The 11,630-nt window shown below is 47.6% G+C and overlaps 1 protein-coding gene across 2 annotated transcripts; it reads right to left on the bottom strand.

Annotated features, from left to right (window-relative positions):
• Positions 1-621: 621 nt before the first annotated feature.
• On the bottom strand, positions 622-5,706 carry LOC123044245 (PHD finger protein ALFIN-LIKE 9). 2 transcript variants are annotated; one of them, XM_044466934.1, is made up of 5 exons: positions 5,475-5,706; positions 5,297-5,329; positions 2,197-2,425; positions 1,383-1,509; positions 622-1,215 (listed from the first exon to the last, which is right to left on the bottom strand). In XM_044466934.1, exons 1-5 carry the CDS (start codon positions 5,563-5,565, stop codon positions 874-876), a joined length of 822 nt encoding a protein of 273 aa, XP_044322869.1. In that variant the 5' UTR covers positions 5,566-5,706; the 3' UTR covers positions 622-873. The 2 variants fall into 2 exon arrangements, with proteins under 2 accessions (XP_044322869.1, XP_044322870.1); XM_044466935.1 differs by having other exon boundaries at positions 622-1,212; positions 5,475-5,670.
• Between the last annotated feature and the right edge of the window lie 5,924 nt (positions 5,707-11,630).

Here is an 11,630-nt window from a genome sequence, read left to right on the forward strand (position 1 = left end):
AGTACCTCTGATTGCAATTTTATTTGCTTGACTTTTTTTTGAAACAAGTTACTTGCTTGACTTCAACATTGTTAAGGAATAATGCTTAATCAACAACTGACTTAGTTTAGCAATAGTTATGCGGTTATCTCTTCCGAGAGATGCTTCCCCTGACCTATCTCAATAAAAACCTTGCAATGCTGGCTGCTCTTGAGCCATTGAGGAAATCGCTGCCCTTTGTGCGCCTCAGGCTTGCGTGCAGTTCCCCAGCGCTCGCCTTTGGCAGTTCGCGTGCCGAGAATGACACGGTCGTCCATGCCTTGCCTCCTGGGGCGTTCACGCGTCGGCTCCTGGGGACGAGTCCTTTGACGACCTCGCTGCGGCTGCCTCCCAAGGTGGCTTGTAAGGTGACGGCAGCCTGACTCAGTAAACCAACGCGTGAGAAAATAGTTGGCGTGCAATGTGACGCCCTGTTTCGGCTCTACACAGGTCGCCGTCCGTGGGACGGACGCACAAGGCCATGCTACAGGTGGCTGAAGTCGTAGTGATCTCCTGCTACAAGCCTACAAGTAGAACGGCAAGACAACCAAGCCAAATAATGGGCATTCTTACAGAAACTGTAAATAAAACGGGCAGCCCAGCTAAACAATCATCGTCGAACTATGAATTTAATTAATAGTAATAATACAACAGATATCAAATCCACATTCATCCCAGCTAAAATAAGAAGAATCCTCTACTCGAAGCCAGATTAATAAAGTTAATTTTACAAGCCCTCCTAAGGGCACGCGCCTTGACGCCTGGAAACTTTTGTTACAGCGACTGCAATAAGAGCTCAGTCCTACTACACGGCGAGGCCGGTCGGTCGCCCCTCGCCGGATGACCGCGACGGCCTTAGGAGGACGGGCGCGCCCGCTTGTTGCTGCCGCTGCCGCCGCCGTTGGCGCCCATGCACGACGGGCACTTGTACTGCTTGATGTGCTCCGCCTTGGCCGGCGTGATCTTGACACACTTGCCGTGGAACCACTTCTCGCACATGTCGCAGCCGATCCAGAACTCGTCCTGCCCGTAGTTGTCCCCACACGCGCCGCACAGCGTATCGCCGTGCTCTTCCCCGCCACCGCCACCGCCGGCGGCGCCTCCACCATCCTCGCCCGCATCCGGGGCTTCGTCCTCATGATCTTCCTCCTTCAGCTGGGGCTTGGGCTGCTTCGCCCGAGGCTCCGAGGTTTTCTGCTTTCACAACGGAGGGTGCAAGTGAGACGACCATAGGGCAAACTAATATTCAGACGCAATAAACTTCAGTAGACGACCTTGGCATCTACCAAAAAGTGTCAAACTTACTTGCACGGGCAGAAGACAAAATCATGGTATGAGTAAATCAAAGGAAAAGTGAGCCGTACCATTTTATTGTTGGACTTGGATTTGCTATTGCTGTGGTTATTGTTGGTCGGAGCCTTGGTTTTACTCTTCCCACTAACAACATCAAAAATCGTGGGAAGCTCATTAATCATACCAAACAGGCGCTTCCTGCATTAAGATAACAGCAAAGCATCAGTAACAACACATCAGTCAACAGCGAAAGAAACAGCAAGAATCTCAGAGTAGGTGGTTCTCATTAAGATACAACATGCTTTAACCGCAGAATGTCATGGATCATCTTCTGTATACCAAGCAACTCTAATAAGCTCACATTATGAATGCTACCAAAAGTTAACCAATTCTCACTCTCATTATTATGGGTCTTTCAAAACATGGGCTAAAGTTGCAAAATGACATTAAGCAATGCACATTTACACAAGTACCCATGATACCAGGTTAAAATGTTTCCAAGCGTTTCACAAAATGACATGAAGCAATGCACATTTACACAAGTACCCATGATACCAGGTTAAAATGCTTCCAAGCGTTTATGGAAATTGCTACTGCAGGTTTGTGCAGTTTGACGAATGCATTTTGGTTACAACTCATTAGACGTGAGCCAAACAATTTCCAGCAGTCCATTCTGGGCTTTATTGTTAAGACCATGATTAAGCTGCAATTACCTAGTAAATTTCGTTTCTTAATGCTAGGCATCAAATGTGGTTATGAAAATAATATAGGAAAGAAGGAACTGCACAGATGGAAGAGAAAGAAAGCACAGCACGATACTGGCAGGATAGTAGGTAAACAGAACAGTATAGATTCATGGAAGATGAGTGGAAAGTGGAAACTCACCTGTCACTTTTATCAAATCCGAATCGAGCACCAAAGTAGAATGCAACAGATAGTAACCATGCGTCGCTGTGTACTGCAACCATGGATAGCCAATCTTTTTCCTGCATTCCATCTCGTGCAAAGTTGATGCCCAATGCTGGCTCTGGGAGCTCAGGTGGCACTTCTTCAGCAGGTAAGTTTACTTCCCAATGCTCATTGGGAAACCCATAAAGGCACAAATTTTCTTTTTCTGCAGACGAGAACACTGAGTTATGTATGTATGGACTCAGAAGAATCTCAAAGGGCTCTCACAGCATTTAGGCTGCGCTGTAACTAGATTACCCCACATAATCATAGATATGTAACTGAAGAAATAAAAAAGAAGATGCTCCAAGCTTGAGTTTGCACATAAGTTGAAATCATCAAGCATATTTGAAATGAAGGAAAGACACATGTAAACCTACAAAATATTCAATTAAATCACGTATTCATGGCAACCGTATTCCTAACAGAAGAAGCAGTATATATCATACAAGTAATCAAGATGAAGAAGGTGACGTTTTGGCACTAGGGGTCCAGATGAACCCGTTATCTGAGCCATCAAACTTATTGTATGGATCTGTGCCAAAAGCAGGGCAGACATATGGGCATGCAGACATCTTGCATGGACAGGAAGTGTACGTCAGGCCAGCATACAAATTGCAGCGCTGAATCTCACAGTCTATTTTGGCAAGCTAGACTACAGATCCGACATGACCGATGGTACATGAAACAACTAACTGTCTGTACCATAGTACACAAAATTTAGCCGAGTCAGTATTTTTTTGAAGGGAAGGAAAGAGTCAGTCGTGGTACTCCCAGTTTATCATTAAAACATTGTACCTGCATGTACCTAAGTCCATGGGTGTTGCTTGTTTTGCATTGCCGTCTGAAATGTGCTGTGCTCAAGTTGGATTAGTGTGTGCATTTTGTTTACACCGTTTAGATAAGCTACAACACATACTCCATTGGGTTGTTGTGAGTCTCAGGCAGCAAGTTTGGGATGGCTGTTACGACTAAATAAAAGGAAGAAGAAGAGGCACAAAGTTACCACATCACAAAAATTGTAGTGTCCCGTGTTCTTTCAAGTGGTCGCATGAGTATCCCTCCGTGGCTGCGTCTACCATTCGTGTTCCTCGTGTGAGTTGATGCTGGCCTGAAACCAAGACTTCTAATGAGCAGCTCACGCTAGCGTGGTGGCAACCATGGCACCACGTATCAGCTCGATCCTGATCTACCGCAGCAGCTTCTCCTCTGGCCACCGTCGACACCAACTGGCCTCCTGAGTACCTCACTAGGAGCAAGACGAGCAGGACATGGATCTGGTGGAAGTTTTTGTTCGGCTGAGCAGATGGGGCAGGTGTAGTTAATGGCTTCTCCCGAGCCGGTGGCACGTAACTTGCAACGATAGTTCATGAAACTTATTCTGCGTTTGTGGTGCCAAGGAAAAGACAGCAACCTCATTATTATTGCGCAGACATGGGCGAGGTCACTAATCTGCAATACAGATGAGTGTACAACCGCTAGCAGGAATGTTGGCACCACTCATCGGTCGTGACAATGACATCGAGAGTATCTAGACCTGAGAGCCAAACTGAATATCTGGATGAAGAGCTATAAAAAATAGCCAAGACTCCAATCATTACCAAGCCCGAAAATACACGAGAAGAATATCAAAGATCAAGTCATTTACAACATAAAAAGGACACCATTTGATCAAGATAATACTTAACCGTGTTATGAGCTTAGGAAGGGAAGTTAGCACACTGGAAAAAGGCAAACATACAATTGATGTAATCAATCCATTGCAGGAGAATAGACATATTGATTCATCTATTAATGGGATAAAGTTCCCTCTGAGATTTTCCCTTGCATTTGGCACACTATGCATGCCGAATGACACCTCACGATAATTGCACTAACCAGCATTTAAATTCATTTTTATCCAACCCTATAGCATTCTGCCGATGAATCTACATAAGCCCATTCAACTCAATTCACCGTGTTACACTCCTAGGCAGCTAGAGAAATACGGATGCTCTCTTGGTTTCCTCCATATTCATAGTAAGTTCCTCAGAGCATTCCGATGGTTACAAGCTGCAATGGCACTATACTGTGCAGAGGGCAGTAGAGGCATTGAAGAACAAAGAAGGGGGAAAGGCTGACGACAGGGCTATGTTAGGGGTGCAAATTTACAAAACATTAAAGAATGCAATGCTAGGCAATCCTCCACCACCAATACACTGAAGGAACCAACATCGCTGTTCTTTGCCCTATGCAACAGTAGAACTGTACACACACTGGTAGACAGCAAGCAGCAAAGAAAGGCATGTCCTACTCCTATCATTGTAGTCTGCCAGTCCTTGCAAGTCAAGAACTGCATCAACCATTATTAGGGCAGAAGAATCACACCCCACCAACCAAGCAGGACCCAGTAGTGCTGAACCCAACAAACCAAACTCACATACGCACTAGCCAACTAGCAGCTCCCCAACGACCAGTGCCACCTTTTCTACTACTACCAAGATAACTACTAGCTCCCAAAGGTGGAAGCTTTCAGCAGGAAGGGACACTGATGAATTCATTGACCACTCAGTCTCTAGGGCAGCAGGGCCAAGCATGTGGAATGATCTGAGCCGTCCGTTTCCGGGCATCCGACTGGTGGGGCCTACGTCAGAGTCTCCCCTCCACAGGAGGCTCGTTATTAAGTCCAACAATTAAGGCCCTCTGCTCGATATTCAGAGGGCTTCACGCACCCTGCATATTCTATTGCGAGTTCTTCGGTCCATGGATTCAAAATAAGCACTAAAATTGCGGGGAGGATTTGAAATAAAGTAGAGATTAGTCTGTTAATTCCTCAGTATTCAGAGTAACACTCAGTCAAGCATGTTTAGATGAAAAGGCACATCGATTATTTTCTAAGAAACTCCACTAAACACCCATCCCTAATTGGTAGTAGTAATTACGATATAAATGTTAATTATCTGCGAGATTATGGAAGGATAATACAGCAAAATCTGCAGGGAAAGAGCAGCGAAGAACAGCAGGGCAGACAGACAGACAGACGCGAGAATTCACTCACCCGGGTCGCATTGCCGGAAGAATTCCTCCACATCTGCAGCAAGAACAAAGGCAGAAACAGTCAGGAGAAAAAAACAAGGCGAGAAATCCCATGCAACGGCAGCGTAATTCGGAAAGCCGGAATCTTCGGCCGCCGAGAAAAAAAAACCAATCTGGCGAGCGAATCTGCGGCGACCTACCGGTGGTGAGCGCGCGGGCGAGGCCGTTGCGGCGGCCCTTGTAATCCCGGAAGACCTCCTCCACCGTCCTGGGGTTGTACTGCGCGTCCATTGTTAACCGCAGAGGATTCGAGCGCGGGGAGGCGGAGGGGGAGGGGGGAGCGGAGGGGATGGGTACTGTGCTTGTGTTTTATTTTGACGTCTTCGGGGTAGTATCTTTTTTTTAGGGAAGTTTTAAAAAGAGGAAAGAGGGGCGGACGCCAAGGGTGGGACTGCGACTTAAGTGGATTGGAGAGCACGGCGGACGTGTCCGTGCGGGTGGGGCCCGCCGCCCGTGGGACGTCCATCCATGGAACGGAATGGATACGTGTATCTTTTTCTTGTGGGCGAGTTGCGTCAGCGTGCGTGCGTTTTTTCTTGCACATTTTTACGGTGTCCTTTTTTGCTCTTGTTTTCGTTTTTTTGGACTTTTTGTTCCTTTGTCTGCATGACGTTGGTCAGTTTCCGGTTGCGGATTTTTTTTCAAGAGTACGCCAAGAGCGTATCTAAACTTTATAGAAGGAAGAAATAATTATAAGAAGATTGTTCTGGCCCTCACCATAGGTCGGCGATGCCAATGAGACTCCCACTCCTACTCCTACCATACACGACTACTCACATAACTGTTGTACACTCCTTGCTCCTGCCGCTAACCAAAGTCGTAGCTCTTGGTAGATCTTGGTGGAAAGTTCCTCTTCATTGCTTATGCCTTGGCCATCAAAAACTCGTCCATTCCTTTGCTTCCAAATACTCCAACAAGTCAGTAGCACCAGCAAGTCAAATCCCTTCCGATACCTTTTGGGGATCCGCTTCTGGGCGGTTGGCCACCAATCCTGTAATATCTCTGTCGCAGAGAGAAGCATCTGCATGTCAATCTGGGCCCACCAGAAGCATTGTAACCACACTTGCCTCGAGTAAACACATTGGAGCATTATATGATCCACCGAGTCTTCCTCTTGATCACAAAGGAAACACACCGATGTTGCGTCCTGTAATCCATGCCGAAATCTTCGATCGGAGGTCCAAAGTCTTCGTTGCAGTGCCAACCACATGAACAATCTGCAACCCAGTGGGACGCAGCATTTCCACAGTCCTTTGGCGCATCCTAGTTTGACAACCCCCTCGTTCATAATTTGGTAAGCAGATGAAGCCGGGTACTGTACCGATGCGGACCACTTCCAGATCGCTTGATCCTCCATAGAAGTGTCAAGATCTGCAGCACTTAAGATCTCCCGCAGGTGGATGAATTGGACAAGTCCCTCGGTGGACAGTTCCCCTTTGATGTCATTGATTCAATTACTCGAGGTCAGCCCTTCCCTTGCCAACTGTCGATTCACCGTTTGAGTTCTTACTTGTGCTACTACCAGCGGTGCAATTTCCGCTATGCGGAGACCCTGGATCCATCTATCTTTCCAAAACAAGATTTGGCTCCCATTGCCCAAAGTCCAATGCACTAAGCTAGCGAAAGTTGCTTGCATCTCCTTGTCCGCCGACATAGTCAGGCCCTGCTAAGGTTTGGAGTTGTCAGTACGTCTTAGCCATTCCCATCTGAGTCTGAGGGCAATTCTTTGAGTATGTAGATTTATCACACCCAGCCTGCCAAGCTCCTTCGACCGGCATACCCGGCGCCAGGCCACCAGAAACTTTCCACCATGGATCTCCTTTGTTCCTGCCCAAAAGAATGCCTTACATCCTCTATCGATGCTATCCAAGGCCCACTTCGGAGCATTAGCCACGATAAGATGATGGGTAGGCCTAGCCCTCACGACGTTGTTGATTAGAATCAACCTGCCAGGCCTTGTTATCATGCCTCTCGTCCATCCTGGCAGAAAGTTGAGCATTGCATCAACCATTGGCTGCCACTGATTGCGTGTTAGTTGCTTGATCGAGAGTTGGAGGCCGAGATACTTGCACAGGAAATTCTAGATCCTCCAAGGTAGGGTTGCGGCTACTCTCTCGGTGTCCCTCAAGTCCGGCCTAATCAGGATCGCCGATGATTTTTGGTAGTTAATCTTCAGTCCCGAGGCCTCTCCAAAGATGTGCATTACTTCCTTGACAAAATCTAGATCCATGTGTGTCAGCCTGATGAAGAGAACGACATCATATGCATAGATCGAAAGCCGTTGTATCGGAGAGCATCCGGGCATCGGGCTTAGGACTCCAGTTTGTTGGGCCTGAACAATGAGAGCAGACAGAGCATCCATAGCAATGACAAACGGGAGAGGGGAGATTGGGTCGCCTGCCTCGGGCCACAAGCATGCATGATCTTCTCTCCTACGTTGCCATTAACAATCACTCTAGAACTGGTCGAGGATAACAGCATGGCAATGAGCGATCTCCATCTACCCGAGAATCCTTTCTCATGAAGCAGTTCAAAAAGGAACGGCCAGGACAGCGAATCAAATGCTCTCGAGATGTCCATCTTCACCATCACCCCCTTAGCTTTCCGTTTGTGCAAATTCCTCGCCACTTGACGCACAAGCATGAAATTATCATGAAGGTTTCTGCCCTTGATAAAAGCTGATTGGTTTGAGTGAATCATCTCCTCCATGCGCCCACTAACTTTGGATGCCAATAGCTTGGCACAGATCTTAGGGATGTTGTGGAGCAAGCTGATCGGTCTAAAATCCCCTATCTCTGAAGCATCCGTTTTTTTGGGGGATTAGAGTTATCAGCGCCTTATTGAACCTGCCAAAACCTCGTCCATTATCCAGCATAAACTTCTGAATCGCAGCAATCATGTCTCCCTTAATTACGGGCCAGGCTTTGTGGAAGAAAAGCCCAATGAATCCGTCCGGCCCCGGCACTCTGTCAGCTGGTTTTATGACATCCCAGATTTCCTCCTCTGAAAAAATGGTGTCCTGATCTGACAAATCGATGGCCTCCATATTCAGATATTGCAAACCAAGAGTGAACTCTCTCGCCCTGGATGTGTCCAAAATCTCCTCGTAAGCCTGATTGAAAGTCGTCTCATTTCCCTGTTAATCGGTGATGATCTGTCCTCTGACCGAGATCGTCGGAATGTAGTTTTTGGCCTTCCTCCTGTTCGCAAGAAGCTGGAAGAATTTTGAGTTTGCATCGCCCTCACGAAGCCATTTGATCCTAGATCGCTGCCTAGCAATCGTTCTTTCCAACGAAGCCAAGCCAAGCAGATTCTTTTTCGAAATACCACGGAGCCATCTCTCCTCCGTAGTCAGGCTTATGTCTTCCATGGCCTTGTGAAACATCTTGATAACCAGGCTCGCGATTGCCATCTGAATTTTGACATTACCAATCTTTTTCTGCCCCCAAGCCATGAGAAATTTGGCGGTGTTCCTAAGAAGCTCATCAAGGCGCTTATACGGATCCGTGATGCCCGGCGGGCACACCCAGGCCTCCTTCATAGCCTCCTCGAATCCATCGATCTTGGTCCAGAAAACTTCAAACCTGAAGCGCATGGGTGTGAGAATGTGTTCCTCCAAAGCGAGGTGCAGGGAACAATGATCAGAAATGTCAGTGGGCAGCGCTTGCAGCATGCAATTGGGGTATTCCAATTCCTGTCAAATGAGATGAAAGCGTGATTGATCTTGGTGAGGGTTGCTAGCTCTCGTTCATTATTCCAAGTGAATTTGCGGCCATGAAGGAAGAGTTTCTTTTAGTCCCATGTTGTCGATAAAACGCCTAAATCTACCCATCATCCTCCTATCAAGGTTGGCGTTGCTCTTGTCAGAAGCACACAGGATGAGGTTGAAGTCGCCAATCACCATCCAAGGCCCCAGGCATGGAGCACGTCTTTCCACCAATTCATCTAGGAAAGCAATCTTTTCCGTGTCCCCCTGGAGGGCATACACAACAGATAGCCACCAGGGCGATCCCACTAGAGGAGCGACATAGCCCGTGATGAAATTTGAGTCATTGACCAGGTTAGACACCTGGACTAGAGTCGAATTCCATGCCAACAAAATACCTCCACGTGTCACAATGGCAGGAAGATAGGCAAAACCGTCATACGTCGGGCCAAGACATTGCAGAATAGTAAAGCGGTCCACCACAGCCAATTTGGTCTCCTGGATACAAATGAAAGCGACATTGATAGAATCTACAAATTCCCTAAGGGCCTTCTTCTTGGCCGGACTATTGAGGCCTCTCACATTCCAACACACGAAATCCACATTGGTGCCAGACATCAAGAAGTCTAGCATCCAACTGGTAGTAATCTACTTACTCAGGCAGTGCCCACTATCGTCTCTCCATCCAGCCTATCCAAGTTCATGGGAATGGACTTGCCAAAGATTTTTGCTATCACTCTAAGTTGACGCTCCTGAATAGGTGAGTCAAATATCTCTTTAAGCATTATCATAGCACCGTCCTGGACCGCAAGGTCGTCCTTTGCAACTCCCAGAGTCTTGAGCAGAACCGCTTCAGCAACAAAGCCTTTTGCTTTCTTGGCGCCGCAGTGCTCACCGAGCGAGTGGTGCGTCTAGGAGTGAACGGGTCCTGCCCCATATGCACCCCTTTGATTGTTTCAATTTCCTTAAGCAGCGGTGGTGCTAGTTTCTTGAGAAGACACGCATAGAAGGATTTTAGCTTCCCCATTGCCTCTCTTTCTTTTTCCGTCAGGCAAGGATGTTGCAGTACTCGTCTTGTGTAAGCCTCATGGGCGAGAGTGTCATCTGCTCCGTCCCGTTGCGCGGTGGCGTGTCATGGGGCCTCTCTGGTTCTCTTTATGTTGTCCAATCTGCTCAGACGACATGTATTTGGGTGACTCACCGGGGATTCATGACAGGTGGACCGTCGGCACGTCCGGAGCCACAATCATGTGGTGTTGTGCGGCAAGCCCACGTGCGTGGTCTTGCACGTTGTCCCGTACGTGACGGGCCAGGCACCAACCGCGAGGCTGGTTTGGTCGCGACAATCGAGGCTTGTGTCACGCCTGCAGGCGCCGACTTCGCGTGGGTGCCCTCTATCGAACTGGTTCGGCTCGCGCATGGGGCCAGCCTATCAACACTGTTTGCCTTGTAGCGGGTTGTGTTTGAGTTGTTTTGTTGGCGTTGCTGGGTACGTGCAGGCGGGGCGCATGGTGCAAGCCGAACAACCGAGATGTCCAGCAATCAGACGCACGGTCAGACAGGCCCCACCGCGCGCGCACCCTGTTGGCGTGACCAAACCGGCTCAACCGGAGACGAACATGCGGGCAGACACGCCGACTGCCCCAACGCTAGTCAATGAGTGCTGGGCAGGATCAGTTACGTTTTGCTATAAGTTTGTTGTTTTATGCCGCCCGACAAATGTGGTGCACACACTAGCAGCATATCGTCAATTTTAGGTGACCCGACCGTCGTCACGGACCCGGCTAGGTGAGCGAGCGAGCGCTCGTGCGGTATTCTATTTTTCTCCTTCACACCTTACTAAATGTGGTGTAGAGATCCTGATACATAAAAATGTCGCACACCTCCTAAACTAGCGGTATGGGACTAAACTTTTAGCACCATCACTTGTCGTTTTCCATGGTCCTATAGTTTGAGATTTCAAATATTCTACATGGGCTAGGCCCATTATTTCTAACGATCTCTCACCAGATCTCAAATACCATTCTTTTCTCGTTGCTTGTTTAAGACACTAGTGTTTCAACAGAGGCTATTAAGTTGAACTTCTACCCAGAGATTTAAGCTACATCCATCCAGAACTTGACAATGAGACTATCACTTGAATTGCAAATTTTGTGTGGACATATTTCACTCAAAGTCTTAACCAGTACCTAGTTGTCAGTAGGCTACCCTGTGGTTTGGAGCATATACACCGTACTCCCTGGTCTCTTCGTGAGCTTGCTAGAGATCATCCAAATCTCATAGAGTGCAACATTTACAGTCAGAACTCATATGGGTGCATTCTTTCAAGATTGCTTTGTAGGACAACATCTTTGCTAATCATAGCCAGTAGAACCACACTAAGGCGTTGCCAACTTGCCTTATATCTCTGAGAGTTCTGCATCTTCATCTAGAAACGACCATCATATATTACTCTCCTCAATTAACCAATAGCTTGTCCTTCCCAGATCCTAATTCACGAGATCTCCGGTCACAAAGGTTGGTTTACTACTAAGGTGTAACATATATGGGTCGCATACCCATCTCCCTCGATGCATTATCTATCACATTT

This window comes from Triticum aestivum, chromosome 2B (genome assembly GCF_018294505.1).
Source record: "Triticum aestivum cultivar Chinese Spring chromosome 2B, IWGSC CS RefSeq v2.1, whole genome shotgun sequence".
Taxonomy (NCBI): domain Eukaryota; kingdom Viridiplantae; phylum Streptophyta; class Magnoliopsida; order Poales; family Poaceae; genus Triticum; species Triticum aestivum.

What these genes read in the sequence shown, in the direction of transcription:
- LOC123044245 (XM_044466934.1), bottom strand. Translation starts at nt 5,565, where the DNA reads ATGGACGCGCAGTACAACCCCAGGACGGTGGAGGAGGTCTTCCGGGAT. An exon ending in GGATTTGATAAAAGTGACAG is followed by an intron (nt 1,510 to 2,196) that starts GTGAGTTTCCAC and finishes ATCTTAATGCAG; the next exon opens with GAAGCGCCTGTTTGGTATGA. An exon ending in CCAAGTCCAACAATAAAATG is followed by an intron (nt 1,216 to 1,382) that starts GTACGGCTCACT and finishes CCGTTGTGAAAG; the next exon opens with CAGAAAACCTCGGAGCCTCG.